Source organism: Caretta caretta, chromosome 1 (assembly GCF_965140235.1).
Source record: "Caretta caretta isolate rCarCar2 chromosome 1, rCarCar1.hap1, whole genome shotgun sequence".
In the NCBI taxonomy this organism is placed as follows: Eukaryota; Metazoa; Chordata; order Testudines; family Cheloniidae; genus Caretta; species Caretta caretta.
This window is the reverse complement of record NC_134206.1, coordinates 45998352-46018905: the sequence shown is the minus strand read 5'-3', so window position 1 is coordinate 46018905 and position 20554 is coordinate 45998352. Positions and strand designations below refer to the sequence as shown.

At 38.4% G+C, this 20554-nt stretch overlaps 1 protein-coding gene across 5 annotated transcripts in view; it reads left to right on the top strand.

Annotated features, from left to right (window-relative positions):
• Nucleotides 1-20554, top strand: part of LNX2 (ligand of numb-protein X 2) — a 95266-nt gene that overhangs the window by 53218 nt on the left and 21494 nt on the right. For 4 of the 5 annotated variants that reach the window (XM_048846329.2, XM_048846327.2, XM_048846328.2 and 1 more), the window contains 4 exons: nt 1675-2188; nt 11220-11467; nt 11877-12017; nt 12825-13024. In XM_048846329.2, coding sequence (XP_048702286.2) covers nt 1788-2188; nt 11220-11467; nt 11877-12017; nt 12825-13024 — 990 coding nt within the window. In that variant the 5' untranslated portion in view covers nt 1675-1787. The remainder of the gene's footprint in view (nt 1-1674; nt 2189-11219; nt 11468-11876; nt 12018-12824; nt 13025-20554) is intronic. The other variant, XM_048846346.2, reaches the window with a different exon arrangement.

Genomic DNA, 20554 nt, shown 5'->3' with positions numbered 1-20554 from the left:
GGCTTTCACTAGCCATGGAGGGAATGGATCCTTTCAAGACTGGGAAATGGTCTGTCTGGGTCTGTCACACTACATTTTCTAGAACATTTATTTTTTTACTGATTTTATGTGTAGAGAGCAGTCCTTAGGAAAGTCCCACACCTTCTATATTATTTTAATGACCAGTGTGGACGTAAAGTTAAGGGAATTAGATTCTGTATAGAGAGAGGCCCTAGACACAAGGTTCCTTGTCAAATTTTTTGTCAGATTTCTTGCGTAATATATTGAAGGCTGGTTTCCATGTCATCTAGTTCTGCATTCACTGTCACTAGTAACAAAAAACTGTTATCCTATTCCCTCATGAAATCCTTTGCCAAAGGTGCACATTATCTACTACAAGATAGGGCAATGAGGAGCATCAATTTCCACAGCAGTATAGAATCCTGGATTACAAATTGCTATTGAATCCTTTTTGCATCAAAGAATATCATAATCCTTGCAAAATGTGCCCAAAGTCTTGTGTTCCGCTGTGTGAGGTTAGAATGTGCAGTCTAGCAAAAAGGAAAAAAAAAGTTTTTGCAATGCAGGAAAATCTTGAAGGACTAACAGCTGTTTAGAGAAATAAAAAGCCTAAAATACATTAGATTTGTTTTATAAATAAAAACATTTATAGTCACAAAGCTACTTGGAGGCAGAAGTAATTATTATTTATTTTTTTGTAAAGGGAGAGAAAATTGGAATAAGAATTGGTGAGGAGCCCAATCGGTATTTGTATGAACTTTAGGTCTACTGTAGAACTGAAACTTCTGTGATAGGGTGACTAGGCTGTGTAGTTCCCTGGCCATGTATATCTCATTATTTATTAATAAAGTTAACATGCTTAAGGTTTGGAAAATAAATCTCATAATAAGCAAGGACTAAATATTGACTTTGACTGACATTTGAGTATCCTAGTTAGGTGTAAATTCTTTCTATGTGAGTGTGCTATGTTTAACTTCATTAGATGTAAAAGCAAACATATTGATTGTGTGGTGTCAATAGTTATGCACAATTTATGATCAGTTTACACCATACCTTTTTCCCGGCCTTTTACTACATTTTGAATCAAATGTATAATATTGGGTAGAATTAGTTACCCTCAATGTGCAGTAATCCACTAATTAAGAACGTATAGGCACAATGTGGCATGTGAACAGTATTTTGTTAATGGGATGCCACAGACTGAGCAGCTATTGAGGTTGCTGAAGAAATTCCTTTCTTCATGTTTTAGAGTATACATTTGATTAATTGGCCTCATAACCTCAGTTCACAGTGGAATATATTTGTGTTAGTTAGTAAAACTAATTGTTTTGTTTTAATCTAAAATAATATAACATAGTATCCTTGCTGTTAACCCACAATCCTCTTGGAGGCAAAAGCTACACAATAATTGGAATTGTATTACATTACAGCTGTTACGTAGCAATAAAATGTTTCTATTGTAATACAAAATTAGTGTTATGGGTTTGTTTCATTGTAACCCTTTTATGATGGATTTCTGGAAAGAAAAATAAAATTTATATCCATTAATCTAATTGGGGCATTTTTAATAAATATTTTGATAAACTGGAACAATTTAAACTGTTCTAAACAGTGTTTTCATATTGCTCATTTGTAGCACAGCGTGAATAACTTTAATTTTCTTGTATGTTGCAGAAAAATGAACTTTCATTAACGAGCATAAGAATAAGTCACCTTACTGTAAAAAATCAAGACTACACAACAAGTCTAACTGATGAAGAAACAAAACCTGCACCATATGTTGTACAATGGGTACTACAAATGATGAGATGGTTTCAGTAGAGCAGACTTCCTCCTTGAACCCTCTGTGTTTTGAATGTGGCCAGCAACATTGGACAAGGGAGAATCATTTGTACAACTATCAGAATGAAGTGGATGATGACTTGGTCTGCCATATTTGCCTTCAGCCTTTGTTGCAGCCGTTAGACACCCCTTGTGGACACACATTCTGCTACAAGTGCCTAAGGAACTTTTTGCAGGAGAAGGATTTCTGTCCATTGGATCGAAAAAGGCTCCATTTTAAACTCTGCAAAAAATCCAGTATTCTCGTTCATAAACTGTTAGATAAATTGTTTGTTTTGTGTCCCTTTTCTTCAGTATGTCAGGAGGTAATGCAACGATGTGAGCTGGAAGCACATCTCAAAAACAGGTGAGCAATGGAGGGGATTGTCTAGTACAGCTTTTTGTATTGTTAGGATAGTTTTAGTAGCAGTCTAAATTGTGTGGATTTTATACAGTAAAATTTTGTCAAATATTCAGTATAGAAGATGTTTATTGAGAAATCTGTTCCTGGAACAGGTCAGTCACTCATTGCTTAACTGTGTTTGGTTTTGTTTTATTTTATTTTATTTTTTTTTGTGGGGTAGCAGACGCACTTATAAGGTGTTTGATTTTTTTTTTTGCAAGTTTCATCCTGTGAGTTTTGGAGCACCATCAGCTCCCAATGAATGGGAATAAGACACTTAGCACTTTGCAGGATTGGGTCCCTTATGAGCAGACAGGGTGGATTGTGCTATATAACTTGGGAGGTGTAAATTCTGGAGTATCTTCCTTGTTTTTGCTCTGTGGTCTGTCTCCAGACCTGAAAGGAACTGAGATGCAGGGCACTGTGCTATGATGTGGTTATAGGGCAGGGGTGCGCAAACTTTCTAGCCCGAGGGCCACCTTGGCATTACAAACTGTATGGAGGGCCGGTAGGGAAGGCTGTGCCTCCCCAAACAGCCTGACACCCGCCTCCTATTCACCCTCTCCCACTTCCTGCCCCCCTCAGAACCGCCGACACATCCAACAGTCCTTGTCCCCTGACCGCCCCCTCCCGGGACCCCTGCCCCTAATCGCCCACCGGGACTCCACCACCTATCCAACCCCACTTGCTCCCTCTCCCCTGACTGCCCCGATCCCTATCCACACCCATGCCCCTGACTGCCCCATGGGACCTCACTCCCTATCCAACCCCCCCTGCTCCCTGTCCCCTGACTGCCCCGCCCCCAAACCTCCGCCCCATCCAACCTGCCTCCGGGACCCCCTGCCCCGTATCCAAACCCCCCCACCCCCTTACCATGCTGCTCAGAGCTGCAGGAGCTCACAGCTCCGCCACCCACACTGCCCAGGAGGAGCAGCGGGACAGAGCGCTGATGGTATGGTGTGCTGACGCTGCGGAGGGGGGGCTAGGGACTAGCCTCCCAGCCGGGAGCTCAAGGGCTGGGCAGGATGGTCCCGTGGGCCGTAGTTTGCCCACCTCTGTTATAGGGTGAGGAGTAGAAATGGCTGCTATAGAGCAACTGACAGGGATTATTTCTGAGGGCTTGGTGGCTCATAAAGGATGGCGGTGTAAACCTTAAAACTCCACCAGACTGCCTGAATATATACTGTACTTGCTACCCTGGTGAAGTGATGGCCTCTGAGATTTCTTTGTAAGATATTACTCAAAGGTTTAGGGCCTTCTGCTACACAAATTAAAATAAACCTGGTAATTTTATATTTCTTTTCCCTCTTACTCCCCAATATCTTGAAATATTGAAAGGAGAGCAAGATAAAGGGAAAAAGAAATACAAACAACCAAATTAGAGGTTTCAGAGTAGCAGCCGTGTTAGTCTGTATTCACAGAAAGAAAAGGAGTACTTGTGGCACCTTAGAGACTAACCAATTTATTTGAGCATAAGCTTTCGTGAGCTACAGCTCACTTCATCGCATGCATTCAGTGGAAAATACAGTGATGTAACAGTCACTGTATTTTCCACTGAATGCATGCGATGAAGTGAGCTGTAGCTCACGAAAGCTTATGCTCAAATAAATTGGTTAGTCTCTAAGGTGCCACAAGTACTCCTTGTCTTTTAACCAAATTAGAGAAGATGAAGTTATGTAACTTGGCCCCCCCAATGTCTGCTATATGCACAATTGAGGAAAGTACTATCTAGTAGTACAGTTGTGTTGTGTTGTCTAGGCAGTATTTCACTCTTAAATGTAAACTGTCATTTTTTTGTAATAAGAATGTTAACATTCTTTGTTTCATTGAGCGACATTTCATTGCTTTTGTTTTCTAAACAATATTTCAGGATATTTTCAGTAAATATTTAGAGGGTTTTATTATTACTCTTATTTCATGAACTGAAATGGGGCCAAGCTGAGTCAAATTTGCATCATCGACAAAAATGTGAGCATCCCATCACATTTGGTGTGAGGAACTGAAGTATGATAGTGATAGCGAGTTAGTGTGTTGAAAAGCATTGTGAATATGTAGCCCCTAATAAGTGTCACATTTTAAAGGGTTTGGTGGTCTTAAAATTAAAATAGGAGAGGAATATGGTCAAGCATTAAATGAAAAGAGGGAGGTGATGGATAAAAGTGAAATATGGAATCCATAGAATCATAGAATATCAGGGTTGGAAGGGACCTCAGGAGGTCATCTGATGCCAGAAATTTTTTTCCACCCGTAGATGTTATTTCATTCAAGCCTCTTTACACGTGCATTGCGTTTTACATTTTAAACAATGTATTACATACACTATTGAAGGCGGAGGTTTCCATAAAGTTCTATCTCTGCCTTTCTCTGGAAAAAGGTCCAATCCCCTCCCCCAGTGAAATAACTATTTTTAATTTGCATTCAGCTTTCTGTCAGCAACTTTCACTGTTTTTCTTCATTCAGGACAGGATCACATCTAACCTACATGATGGTGAAAAAAAATCTGATTTGGCTAACCGTATAACCCTAATATATTAAATCATTTTTTTAAAAAAACAGAGATGCATCCCGAACATTACATTCAAATGATATTTCACTACTGTTGCCCCCTTCCTAGCCCTCTTCCATTATTTGCCATTTCTTTCTCAATTGAGTCAAATTTAGATTGTAAGCTCCTCATGGCAGGGACTTGTCACTTTGGTGTAAAATACAATGCATACACACTTCAGCACTTTATAAAATCATTGTGTGTCTAATGCACAAGTCATATAATGAGGTCTAATTTAAACTGAATCATTATTTATTCCCATCAATCAGTCTGTAACAACATTTCAGTTGCTGTGCACCAAGTATATGGAATTCCCTTTCTGTTGACTTGTGCTACTGATAACCTTCATGCATTTTATATATGTGGTAAAGTTGTTTTTCAATATAGCTTATTTGTAAACATTGGAATACCTTTATGTAAAGTACCTCTGCTGGCATAAAAGGTGCTATAAATGCATAGCTTGAATTAGATTTGATATGGATTGGTGAATCCAATAAAATACTACTACTGATTATTACATGTTAGATAAATGTACAATTCAGTACTGTTGTAATCTTTGTCTTAGGTATTACAAACCAGCTTCAGCGAGCACTCGGATGAACATGCCTGCTTTTCTAAGAAATGAAATATGCTAGTCTCACTGTTAAAAACATTCAGACTCAGAACTAAAATTTCCAGTGAAATAATAATTGGCTTAATTTAAGCAGAAAGGCTGCAAGAAATTTTATAATATCCACCAGTCAACTCCAGAGTGTGTGGTAAATGCAGACCACTCTATCAAGGAAATTAGAAGCAGAAGGCACAAATTTGATGATTTCATGGGCAATAATCACCCCCAAGTTTTCAGTGCTTAATTAGAATCTCCTTGATTTATCAGTTTTTCAGGTTCATCAAATTTGCTTGGGAACCACAGACCCTTAGAGTCAGCCCTTGTAAGGGTCTCTTGTACTTTATTTCCTTAGCATGTGGTATTTTGAAAGCTTGTTAATGTTTAATAACTAACAATGGTGTTGGTATCTACTTTATCAAAGATCATTTACTTGACACAGGTCCAAGAAAACCTTAGTGAACTTCTGCAATATTTGATTTAAATGCAACTTACTGAGTCTTCAGATCTAATCAAATTCCATTTTAGAAAGGTACAGTTTTTGTCCAGCACAATGCAGTTTTGGTTCACATGAAGATTTAGGCCCCGTCTTAGTGGTTTTTTATTATTATTTTTATTTAACCTGAGCCACAATTTGCCATCCAGTATTAAAAAGTATAGCCACTTCAGAAGGTACCACAACACTCCTCCATATCCCCCATTACTGAACATTTAGTGCTTCCTTTAAAAGGAATTTTTTGTGGAAAGTTAAATTTAAACCTTCTATAAAAGCCTCTTTTGAGTTGCTCAGTGGCTGGAAACCAGCATATTTAATGTGTAGATTCATACATGACTATAGCAAGATTTACAGAAAAAAGCATTACAATAAATGCAAAACCTACTATTCAAAAGTAAGGAAAAACCAAAGGATTGGAGTTCGAACGTTCCTTGCGTAACACCTATTCTCACCTAGGTTACAAGCTGTGTTCCCATCAACAAGATGCCCTGGTGAAAGCCTAGCTCGTTGCCACACTCAGTTGCTGGGAAGGAGGAAAGTGCTGGGATTCCTACCAGGATGCTGTCCCTGGCCCCTGTTTTGGGTGCTCATCTTTCATATCTGTCTTTAGATACTAAGTGTCTGATGCATATGAAGCTTTTCTAGCCTTCCAAAACTTCTCCAATTGCTGGAAGGGTGAAGGAGCTTTCTGTGGTTTTTCCCACTCTTCACCCTTCTGGCTACTGAGAGAAGGGGTCCTCATCACTGCTCTTACCCCTCCTCCAGCTTCTGAGTTTGCACAAGAAAGGGTGGAGGGAAAAGAGATCTCCACAATGGAACCCCTCCTCCTGGAGGTTTTTTGGGTCCTCCCCCACACTCCCAAAGCGAATAGATAGCACCAATGCATGGGTTTACTGCTGACCTGCTCCTCCTAGTCCTGGTAGGCCATGATACATAAGCTCTGACACATATGGCGCCCTGATCTAAGGAAAATCTATTTTACATCATTTTGGAGATTTTTAAAAACGCTAATACCACCTCTTCTATTATTCATAAGTAAGATGACCTGATTTTACAGATGGAATAACATGAAAAATAGTGCCAGTAAAATGCATTTTACATTCTGAAGTTCTGATCATGTAGCTTGTTGTGTGAAGATCGATCTCTGTGCCCTCACAGAGACCCACTGACTTCAGCAGGGCTCTGCCTGAGGACAGCGAGCTACCCATATACAACAAATTTCAAGATTGGGGCCCAAAAATAGCTTTTCTCCAAAATATTTGAAATAAACAAAATAGGTCAAGGTGTTTGGTATGGTCTGGAATTTGTATTGGCCACTTGTTTGGAATGGGTGGCTTCAATATTTGAATAATGCACACATACTGTGCATGATAAACCCCTTTATCTAGATAATAAGATTCCAGGAATGTCACTCTGAAGCCTAACGTGTCTGTGCTAGTGAGAAATGATGGAAGTAGCTACAAGTATGGTTAAGAACTCTTTTTGTTCAGAATATCACCAGTAGAATCATCACTAGGGTTCATGGTCTATTGCCTTCCAATGTTTAAGTTTTCAGCCATTTGACTTTACTAATCACACTATGAAGTGTGCAGCTGCAGTATTATCATGACATGTATCTATGCCATGCCTAGAGTCCTAGACCATTATAAGATCAGGTAACTCAACCAATCATTGCTTTCTACTCTATAGCTAATTTGCTTGCCACATTTGCATTGGTTGTATGAGGGAGACTGCACAGATGGGAGATTATTTGGCCTTGGTGCTATACCCAACTGCCACCTGCACAAATCCACACAACTCTCCTAGCACAGAACACACAAATCAACATAATCACCCAAACAGAGCACGCAATAACCCCAAACATTACCCTTTAGCCTAAAGTGTCTGTTGAGTCAGTGTGACGTGAGGGGGAAAGCTATAAACATAGCTGAGAATTCTTTTTATTTGGACTATCACTAGGTTCAATTGTCATTGTGATCTGTAATCTGTTACCATCCAATTTTTAAGTTCTCAGCCATTTTTGGTATTTTACACACACAACTTTATGAATTACACCTGTGCAATAGCACAGACTTTCAGCTATTTGTATAGTAATCAGAAGCTATATACTGCTATAGGGTAGATAGATATTCTAGGTCTATAGTCAAGGTCAAGGACTAGCTTGCACAAGAAAGGGTGGAGGGAAGAGAGATCTCTGCAACTCAACCCCTCCTCTGATCTGAAGGATTATTTGGGTCCTCCCACCCAATGTTGACTGGCATTTCATCATCCATTCTAGCTCATTCATGAGGCTCTTCTTACAAGCATTTGTTATCTGTAAATTGGATTAATTATGTTTTAATAGGTTAGTCACATAGAATACTGCATGAAAAGTACACTGGGATCACTGGACATACTTATCATGTTATCAAAATTTCCTCATTTTAACTTCAGTTTATAAAGTTCCTATTTAGGAAAATAATACCAAAACCTTATTTTTTGTGAAGACTTTAGTCATCTGCCAAATACATATGAGAAATACACCCTATGGAAGAATTGACACCAGGTTGTAAAGCTGGTTGTAGTTTTGACAGAGACAGGACTCTTCAAAAATATTTCTAAAAAAAAGTCTTCTCTAACAGTATCAAAATAAAATTCTAGATTACCCAGCATCCATATCCCCTAAACTGTGATGTCTATAGATCTCATGAGCTAGATTGATAGTTAGAACAGATCAATATTTTAATGAGACTTATAGGGAACCTTCTACAGGCAGTAATCTTCGTGCTTCAGTAAGTGGAACTCGATTCCTTTGGTGTAGATACTGAACCCCAGTGTGGTGCTAGGGGGAACTGTGCTGCTGGAAATTTTTCAGTATTACCAACTCAAGCATTTAAAACTACGAGTCAGATCCTGAAATATCATATTGACTTAAAAATCATGAAATTTTAAATAATAAATTTGTTTTGTCTTTTGGTGTTTGAGCCTTTTGGGACTCACATTTTCAATCTTTGCTCTGCAGCCATGAGGGCTAGAAACGTATTATTAAAAAAACAAAACTGAGATTCTCATGACTCCAAGAGCTGGGGCTTTAAGAAAAACACTTCAAATCATGAGTCTCATGATCAAATCATGAGCGTTGGCAACACTCCATCTTACGGATGAGACAGAAGACCCAGGTCCAGACCTGATCACCAATGTACATGAAAGGCATTATGTAAATGTAAGACCATTATATAAATGAAAGATCACCATAACATTGTATAGTCCCTTTAAGCTTACAGTTGTCGCCGCATATAAATAACATATAGGAAACTCACAAACAAAAAACACTAAGTAGACGGGGAACAGCTTAACTAGGGGCTCATTAAAGCAGTTATGAAGAGGAGGTAGTGGAATTCTGAGGGAAGGACCAAGTGGGGGGAAAAGGAAAAATGTGTATTTCCAACCCATCCATAGGTCAGGAAGCAAGAGGAGCTGGGAAAATAAAAGGCTTTATACTAATTAAAAGGAAACTTTGTAAATTAAGGACTGTGCATTTTTTATTTTCCTGCCTGAAATTATCTGTTGGTTGCTGTCTTTTTAACCATAATGAAGAAGGCCCTGGTTCTGGCTCCCTGTATACTAGCCTGGGGTAGAGAAATGCTCTGTTCAGAAAACTTATGCATGCACAGGTGACAGCAGGATGTAGAGTTTTTTTCTTCCCTTCCCACCCCCACTTTATTTGTTATTTTTGGCTACAGCCGTGGCCATGCTCATATAGAGCTGACTCAGAAGCAGGCTTTAAATTGTTAAGCAATACAAATTGATATGCTACCTATTCGAGGCATGGATTGGTGTGATGGGAGGGGAAGTGTGTGTGACATTGCACTCTATATAATTCTATAAAAATATGCTAATGAGTGTGACTATAATGTAACTGGAATATGCTTCATGCAAAAGGTCTCTTGTAAGGTATCATTACAAAGATTATAATCTACTGAGTGTGGTCACCCTATTTGTATAAATGTATCATTCTTGTATCTGAAACTGGAAATATGAAATATAACTCTAAGGTCCTATTGTAGTTATGCAAAATGTGGGCCATTAATGGTGGTTTGGAATCTTAATGGCTCCCATTAACCAGGACAATTAACTGTAAATGGCTCTGTTTTACTTGTAAGTCTTCCTCTATACATGTGGCCTGGCAAGTGGGTAATGAAGTCTTACAGTAACATATGATCATGTCACCTGAACTGAAATCCATCTTTAACCTGGTGCTTTTCCATTGAGAAGGAGGGGTGGGAACCCAGAGGGACAAAGGATTCCTGCCTTATGCAAAAGATATATAAGTGGGTGGAACAGAACAAAGGGGGCGGCAATCATGAGAAATCCCCTAGCTACCACCTGAGCTGGAAAAAGGGCTGTACCAGGGGAAAGGATTATGCCCAGACTAGGAAGGCTTCCAGTCTGAAAGAAACTTATTGAAACATCTCTGAGGGTGAGATTTTATCTGTATTCAGTTTTATTACTGTACTAGACTTGGACTTGTGTGTTTTATTTTATTTTGCTTGATAATTCACTTTGTTCTGTCTGTTACTACTTGGAACCACTTAAATCCTACTTTCTGTATTTAATAAAATCACTTTTTATTTATTAATTAACCCAGAGAATGTATTTATACCTGGGGGGCAAACAGCTGTGCATATCTCTCTATCAGTGTTATAGAGGGCAAACAATTTATGAGTTTACCCTGTACAAGCTTTATGCCGGGAAAAATGGATTTATTTGGGGTTTGGACCCCACTGGGAGTTGGGCATCTGAGTGTTAAAGACAGAAACACTTCTTAAGCTGCTTTCAGTTAAGTCTGCAGCTTTGGGGCATACGGTTCAGACCCTGGGTCTGTGTTAGAGCAGACTGGCCTGTCTGGCTCAACAAGACAGGGTGCTGGAGTCCCAAGCTGGCAGGGAAAGCAGGGGCAGAAGTGGTCTTGGCACATGAGTTGACAGCCCCAAGGGGGTTTCTGTGATCCAACCCATCACAGTGTGGAGGGAAGTTGAATAGGGGACATACAAGGGGGCAGGGCTTGGACTCAGAGTAAGGGATTGGGTATCATGGAACTGTGATACCTGTTCTTGGAAATGAGGAAGGGGGCATTCTATGGACGGCAAACGAAAGGATGCCTGGAAGGGGAGCAAGAGACTGGTAGGACGTAGACTGGAAGGCATGCTGGTGACTGGGGAACATGGAAGCAGTGGGCGCTGTGGACTTGGAGAGCCATGGAAGTGGGTTACATGAAATTTGGGACAGGAATGTTCAAGCGTTTTGTGCTGTGTAGTATGACCACTTTTGATATATATTTGAAAGTAACATGACAGTCCATCTCTAGGTGTCCTGGAGCTTCCCATCGAAGGGTTGTACTGGAGAAAAGGAAGTCTAGCAAACTGCAGACGGAAGCTGAGAATGAAAATGGGCCGAGTGTGATAGATCACCCAGGCACGTTATCTCCAGATACAGACCATGCTGGGCCGGGACCTGTGCCAGTGGATCAGAACTTTACACCAACTACTCTTCCTGCGTGGACAGATGAGCCTGGCCTTGACAACCCTGCCTTTGAAGAGAGCACAGTAGCAGACGGTATGTCATGTTTGTCTTTTAATTCTCTGTTTGATCTGTCTAAATCAAACTTAGAAACTTAAAGTGACATAATTGTAAGTTTATCTCCTGCAAACAAATAACAAACCCTACATCTCCAACTGCTGTGCTTGTCGTATAGTAATTCTTATTGGAAAGTTAAACTCCCCAAAGAGTTCTCTACTTGAAAATGTAGCACTTGAATGAAAACACAATTAGTTGGGAAAGATCTATCTGTTGTTTTTACTGCAATAGTATCATACTGGTATAACACAAAGCTATCCGGTACTGTAGAGCATGTCAATGTCTGCGTTCTGTTAATGGTCTGATAGCTACATTGAGGCAATGTGTTTTCTATAGAATTGCTGAAGCTGGTTTCTAAGATGAGATTTTTTTCCCCCTGGATCAACAGGCTTCCCACCTATGGAATACTGTCCTGTTCGAACGAAAAGGCAACTGAGTAACTCCTGCATCCATCTGCATCGAACTAACAGTAACACCTCTAGCATCTGCGATATTAGAGAGGAAACACTGAGCCTTACCACAGAGGAAGGTGGTCTTTCCCCTTCCTTTTCCTGTTTGTAGGCTGTGTACTCACCATTCATTAGCATCCTCCTCTTCCATTGTAGCTGTCTGTGTTTGTGTTTGGAGGGGTGCTTGCTTCTTGCCTTGACCTTGTAAATCAGTGACAGCTGTTGCTGTCGTGCGGAACTGGTTAAGGAAGGAGTGACAAATATGTAATTCTAACTTCTTAGATTTGGACTCACAATGTTATGTTTCTTTTCTATTATTATCTTTTATAAACGGAACTTTAGATAAACTGAAACATTTGAAAGAGCTAATTGAAAAAGAAAATGTATGAAAAAGAAGATAATTATTTTTAAATAATAATAATGGGGGGAGGGATAGCTCAGTGGTTTGAGCATTGGTCTGCTAAACCCAGGGTTGTGAGTTCAATCCTTGAGGGGGCCATTTAGGGATCCGGGGAAAAAATTGGGGATTGGTCCTGCTTTGAGCAGGGGGTTGGACTAGATGACCTCCTGAGGTCCCTTCCAACCCTGATATTCTATGATTCTATGATTAAAGGTTAGGTCCCAAAGGGTTCAGAATATCCTCTTTTTAAAGTAATACCTATCTTTTTCTCTTAGTGCATGGATACTGATCACTTATTCTAGGTCTTTATCTTTTTGTTAACCAAGGTATTTCAGCAAACAGTGGAGCCAATCCAATTTGTTTTATTTGCATTATACCATTGTCGTCTGGTGTGCTTATATTGTCCTCCAATAATTTTCAATGTTGAAAATGTACTGGGATATAAAATATATTAACCTTTCTTTATTTGTTTCTTTAAACTTGTCAGCAACCCACCAGCCACCTACCTTGCCCGAAGGAGAAATCACTACAATTGAAATTCACCGGTCCAATCCTTATATTGAGTTAGGAATTAGCATAGTGGGTGGCAATGAAACTCCTTTGATCAACATTGTTATTCAAGAGGTTTATCGAGATGGGATCATTGCCAGAGATGGAAGACTCCTTGCTGGAGACCAAATACTTCAAGTATGGAATCTAATTAAATTGTCTATCTAGTTGCATGCATTCAGTCATTGATGTACAGTATGTTATGAGATGGTGGTAGTTCTCTTGCCAATCTGTGTTGTGTAAATGTTAGCTTTGCAATATTAGTTTAAAAACAAATTATTATTCAGACTGAGCAGAGTCTGTTATTCCACTACTGATACCAATGATTTACATAGTTCATGGGGCTTGGCTTCCTATAATTATTTCTGTTCAATAGCTTTTAAAACGGATAAGAAAGGCTGAGTGTATTATTTTCTATTTTTAATGGTCTGAGGCTCTCCTCCTCCTCTTTTGAGGTATAGGCACCCCCTCCGAAGAAAGCAAAGGTTATTTTTGGTTAGGAAGTTTAATTTAATTTGCCTTTTGCAATTGCATTTGTGAGTTACTGGATTGATTTTTGCCCTGTTTGTTATGCTAACTAGGCTGCAATGTTCCCTTCCAGCTGCAGCTGCCCTGCCATTCTTTATTACTTGAAATCAACAATTATGTTTAAAAACAAAAATTTTGTGGTGAAGTCCTTCACTCATGTGATTTGAAATGTTCTGTTATGAATATTAGGGTTATATTTTGTATTTAAAATTAACAGATAAAATAACTTTGGTTATTATTTTTATAATTATATAATAAATCTAGAAGAATGAGGAAATAGCAGAAGAAAGTATTAAAAGCTTTGGTTCTGTTTTATTTCAAATGAGTTCTTTAATTTTATTTTCAGGTACTTTAAGTATTACTGTCCTTAGGATCCGACATACCATAGTAAATGCCCCCTCCTCGCCAAATCTGGACAATTCCACCTCGTTGTAGATTGTCCATATGCTGGATTTTTTTTTGTATTTTATACACACACACACACACACACACACACACACACACACACACACACACACACACACAAAATCCAGCAGGTAGACATGGTTGGGAAATTTTAGTATCCTTTAAATAAAATTAGTATGGACTTCAGAAAATAAAACCTTCCTTTCCTGACGTTAGAGAAAACAGCCCTTTTACTATCACAGAGTATTATGACAGAGGTTGGCAAAAAGTAACCCAAGATATGTTCAAAACCAGGCAGTTGCAGGTGTTGTTTGGATGCTATATCCAGTCACTAACCCCAGCAGCCAATGAGAGCCTTTCAGTAATCAAGGGTTGCGTCGTGAGCTGCCAGAATGATGAGCCTGTTGAAGCTGTAGAAATTCTTGTTGAGCAGCTGGCAGTTATGGTTCCAAAAGCTATAAGTATTTGTAAAGTGCCTCTAGATGGGAAAAAATTGGAACTGCAGTGTAAAAACCCTATAGACTTGATAACACTGAGGCTCTGCAAACTCTGTAAGCAAGTTCAGTAGAATCTCCTTGCCATTGTAAGAAGGGCGTGTAGAAGCAGGGTGTGGAGAGGTGCAGATGACACAAACCAAACTCTGTGGAAGACCTAAGGGCTTCCTTGCTCAGAGTTGGCCTGTGTTGATGCTAAGATGGCTCATGAAATTTACTAGGCTTGGCCTTTGCAAAACTAGGTATTGTGTTGCATGCAGTTATATGTTCATGCTTCAGTTGTGGACATCTGAAGATCTCTTCAGAGAGTGTTATCTGAGAAATTTAGACAAGCTGAATATGACTGTAAGATGAACTTTAGCTCTTCTTGCCAACCCAAATGGAGAAGTATTTTTTTTTTCAGGTAACCTTTAATACTTGACTGAGAGCACAAGGTTTAATACTATTATATAAAATTATAAAGTATATTTCATATCAACAGGGTTTTAAAAAAATCTGATTAATTCATTGTTTGCCTAACATTATAAATATCTATCTTAATATTATTTAATGTATGTAATTTTATGTAAACATTAAGAAAGTCAAACAATTTAAAAATATTAATTGCACGATTAAAAAATAGTCTAGATTAATCACAGTTTTAATCACATTGTTAAACAATAATAGAATACCATTTATTTAACATTTGGATGTTTTCTACATTTTTAAATATATTGATTTCAATTACAACACAGAATACAAAGTGTGCAGTGCTCGCTTTATATTTATTTTTTTTACAAATATTTGCACTGTAAAAAAGATAAAATAAATAGTATTCTTCAATTCACTTCATACAAGTACTGTAGTGCAATCTCTTTATTGAGAATGTGCAACTTAAAAGTGTAGAATTATTATTATTTTTTTACACAACTGCACTCAAAAATAAAATAATTCAAAACTTTAGAGCCTACCAGTCCACTCTTGTTCAGCCAATTACTAAAACAAACAAGTTTGTTTACATTAATGCAGATAATGCTGCTCGCTTCTTATTTACAATGCTACCTGAAAATGAGAACAGGTGTTCGCAGGGCTCTGTTATAGCCAGCGTATTGTGTACCAAATATACTACACATTCGTGTGTCCCTTTATGCTTCGACCACCATTGCAGAGGACATGATTCCATGCTGATGACGGGTTCTGCTAAGTAACAAACCAAAGCAGTGCAGACTGATGCAGGTTCATTTTCATCATCTGAGTCAGATGTCACCAATAGAAGGTTGATTTTCGTTTTTGGTGGTTTGGGTTCTGTAGTTTCCGCATCGGAGTGTTGCTCTTTTAAGACTTCTGACAGCGTGTTCCACACCTCGTCCCTCTCAGATTACAGTGTTGCATAGTGGTGTTATGGACTTTTTGATGCACTATTATGTTACGAATCACATGATGTTATAACACACAGTTGAGGGAGGTCTTTATTTTGGCAGAGAAGGGTAAAGAGAAATATGTCTTTGTTCAGGGACATCTTACTTTGAGCTACTATAGTGTCATCTGCTAAACGCTAAAAAGAAGGTATTTGGCACTTTTTCCACATACTTTTTCCACTGTGTTTCACTTAGAAGGTCTGTGTGGAAGAAATAGATGTTTTGCTTTCACACCCAGCTTGCTTTAATATGTTTTAGAATTAACACAGTAGTGTGTAAGAAGTAGACTATTGATTCCTTCTAAAGCAAGGACGACTAGGGCTTAAAAATATTACTCAGTGGATGAAAAACATCATTGTTTGTGATTGGTTTGTTTGTTTTTAAATTGAACTTGTATTTCATTTCAGGTTTCTCTTTCATGGCACATTTTTGGAAGAGACCAGAAAAAATACACTTCCTTTAACATATTTCCCATATAAACTCTACTTTCGTAGGCCTATATGACATTGGAGGTCATTTCACTTACGTCAAGAAATGTCATCTATCAACCAAAAGAAGTTAGTTACCAATTGTAATACAGATTAATAACTGAAACATCTTAGATATTTATCAAAAGAGATCCTGGAATAAAATCTCTCTCAGAGATCCCATTATAAATTCCTGTTTTCAGGGATTTGATACCAGGTTATATTTGTCCATTTCTCTCATGAAACTTACAGATTGAAATGACTAAGGTAAATAATAATATGCCCATTATGGACTATTTTGTACCAGCACTCATTTACTAAAATGATACATTTATTAAGGGTGTTTTTTCTCAAAACTTTTTCCTTCATTTTCTTCTTTGTACCTAAGTGTTGGAGCACATGTACTGATAATATGGTAAAATCACCGAATGTTTGGAGACCCTTACAACATCATCCTTAACTCATCCCATTGTGCCTTGAAGTTTCAACCTTAACTATGAATTTCCCTTACTTCTTGTGGATTTGGCTCAGATACTTAATGTTTAAATTCATTGTTACAGGCAGATGTTTTTGATTTTTTTGTACTGTTTTTTCCCTATCAAATCTCATTGCAGATGTATTTATTGTTTTAGGGACTGCAGGAAATGACTGTACTGAATTGAAACATTTCTGCCACAAAGAGAAATACTCTATATTCCTACAGTCGTAGAATCGTAGGACTGGAAGGGACCTTGAGAGGTCATCTAGTCTTAAAAATCTCTAATGATGGAGATTCCACAACCTCCCTAGGCAATTTATTCCAGTGCTTAACTACATTGACAGTTACAACGTTTCTCCTAATGCCCAACCTACACCACCCTTGCTGCAATTTAAGGCCATTGCTTCTTGTCCGAAACTCTGAGGATAACAAGAACTATTTATCTCCCCTTTCCTTGTAAGAACCTGTTATATATTTGAAAACTGTTACCATGTCCCCTTTGAGTCTTCTCTTCTCCAGACTAAACAAATCCAGTTTTTTCCATCTCCCCTCACAGGTCATATTTTATAGAACTTTAATCTTCTCTTTTTTGTACTCTTCTCTGGACTCTCTCCAGCTTGTCCACATCTTTCCTGAAATGTGGTGCACAGTACTGGACCCAGTAGTTCAGTGTGCAACTGTTTGTTCCTGTCTAAGTGGAGTATTTTGCCTTTGTCCTTATTGAATTTCATCCTGTTTACTTCAGACCATTTATCCAGTTTGTCCAGATCATTTTGAATTTTAATCCTATCCTCTAAAGCACTTGCAACCCCTCCCAGCTTGGTATCGCCTGCATGCTTTATAAGTGTATTCTCCATGCCATTATCTACATCCATTGATGAAGATATTGAACAGAACTGGACCCAGAACCAATCCCTGAGGGACCCCACTCGACATGCCCTTCCAGCTTGACTGTGAACCACTGATAACTTCTCTCTGGGAACGGTTTTCCAACCAGTTATGTACCCTCATTATAGTAGCTCCATCTTGGTTGTATTTCCCTAGTTTATGAGAAGATCATATGAGACAGTATCAAAAGCCTAACTGGTTTCAGAGTAACAGCCGTGTTAGTCTGTATTCGCAAAAAGAAAAGGAGCACTTGTGGCACCTTAGAGACTAACCAATTTATTTGAGCATGAGCTTTCGTGTAGCTCACGAAAGCTCATGCTCAAATAAATTGGTTAGTCTCTAAGGTGCCACAAGTGCTCCTTTTCTTTTTGCAAAAGCCTAACTGAAGTCAAGATACACTACTGCTTCCCCCATATCCACAGGGCTTGTTACCCTATCAAAGAAAGCTATTAGGTTGGTCTGACAGGATTTGTTCTTGACAAATCCATGCTGACTGTTATTTATCACCTTATTATCTTTTAGGTGTTTGCAAATTGATTGCTTTGATTATTTGCTCCATTATCTTTCCGGGTACTGAAGTTAAGCTGACTGGTCTGTAACTCCCTGGGTTGTCCTTATTTTCCTTTTTATGGTTTGGCACTATATTTGCCCTTTTCCAGTCTTCTGGAATCTCTTCCATCTTCCACGACTTTTTGAAGAGAATCATTAATGGCTCAGATATCTCAGCTATTGTATTAGTGCATATCAGAGTAGTGAGTCAACAGGTCTGGCAGTTTATATACTGTAGGGTTTGGTTTGGTTTTTATATTAACAATACAGGCTGTAAGGGCAAAACCTGAGCCCATTTATATCAACAGGAGTTTGCTATTAACTTAAATGGGAACAGGGTTTCACCCTAACACTTCTGCATTTTAACTGTTGATTTTTTTTGAAGATATTGCACTTTTTACCTTGTGATTAATCATAATCAGAAAGAAACCTTTTCACAGAAGTATATTGGTTTTGATGAAACTTCAGTCAGGAGAGGTTTCTTAGGTCCAGGACAAAATTCCTGGTCAAAACCCAGAGACACAAAGAATAGCTAGTAGCCCAGTGGGTAGGGTACTCACGTGGGCTGTGGGGAAGCCAGTTTTAAGTCCCTGCTCTGCCTGACTTAGTCCAGGAACTTAAACCTGAGTCACTTACATCCCAGGTAAGTGCCCTTCCCACTAGGATAGTCTGTTTGTGTCCCTGTTTTTGTTTGTTTGTTTGTTTTGTTTTTGTGAAAAGCTTCAAGAAGTCCCATCCCAATGTACAATGGGAAGCATTTCTGAAATCTCAAATTTTTACAGGACTGGAAAAATGTTTCCTTCCCAGCTCTAGCTTACAGTTTACGGGACTGAAAGTATTTATACCAGCTGCCCAAAGTTTCTGTACCACTGATGGGTGTTGAATTACAGAATTTTAAAGTGAAGGTGTCATCTGATTTAACCTTTATAGTTCCAAAATTTTTGCTGCGTAAAACTTAAGGCCAAGGGTTTCAAAACTTTAATTTGTAAAGTTAAGCACTCATTTCTGGAAATCTTGGCATTAGCTTCAGAGCTCTTTAAGAACATGTTAGTGAATATTTGTACCTCCTCAATGTTTCCCTCTTCCAGAGACGTCTGAGTCTCATATTGTTGCTAGCGTAAACAGCTTGTTTCCACATTCAAGAAGAGCTACAATGGTCCAATTATATTGAAAAAATGTTGACTTTATGCTTTTTTCCCCCTAAATCTAATATTTTCCTCCACTTAATTGTGCTGTGGTCATTCTGAATGTGGAAACAGGGAGCTGCTCAAGATGGCAGCAGTAGCATGAAACTCCAAGGTGCTCTCATTTTCCTAGGAGAGGAAGAAAATTAATAACTTTGGTAATACACAACACAAAAGTCAATTTATTCAGACTTTCCATCTCTCTTCCCCTCCCATTCCTACTATTTTAGCAGCCAATATTCTAGAATTCTTAAGAGTTAAAAATTAATATTTTCAAAGCATTAGCTGAAATTCCAAGCTTTCAGACCACTTCCAGCATTGAATCTAGCTCTAATAGTTCTCAGATAGAAGTCAGTAAAATCAGATCAGATTTGAGGTGGAGTTAATTAAAAAAAGGTATGATAATAGGAATTATAGACATAATTCTAATATTCTGCATCTTGCACACTTTTGAATTATTTGATTGTAGCTCAGATGTTGGTATTTCAGCCCAGCAGTGCTAATTTCTTTATGTTTGTTATGGTACAGGAGGTGCATGACTTAATATAGTTTTGAACTTGCATCCAAGACAGCATCTGTCTCTGCTTCCTTATGTACTTATGTGGTATCTCATTTACATTTTTGTTCCTGAGCTCTAGGCCTGCAAGATGAACTGTGAAATGAACATCCTATAATTCAGATACTATCCTTTAGGGAAACATATAAGTGTAATATAAAGTATGCTGAAATACATGAAAAAAAATAAATATTTTCTTCACACTCTAAACATGAATTAGAATTGTACAGTAGTCAAAAACAGTTTATTCTACAACATATTGTACTATAGGCCAATTTTATAGATTTATCAGTGTTCTGATAATCTGACTGGCTGAATATCTAAGCACTTATCCCAACTGGAGATGATCTACTGTTGAAATATTTGGTACTTTTCTGATACAAAACACCTGCATTTACTGCAATCCCATTCACAGAAACACTACTTTTTGTATAATATGTAAGATTATAAACCAATCCTTAAAATTCCTTTCTTTAAAAAGAACATGTGTAAAATTCTTTAAAGCTACTCATATTTAAAGTGACAATAATGTGTTTGGCCCTATAAAGGCATGAGTAGAACAAACAGCCCCTGCCTTGAGGAGCATACATAGTGAAAGACCCAGGATGATCAGTCACAAATGCACTGGGAGACAGAGAGGATGGCAGTAATTTAGAATGTGGTGGAAGTTAGTGTTAATTGCAGTAATGATGGCATAATGTTGATGTGGGTTAGCTTTGCAG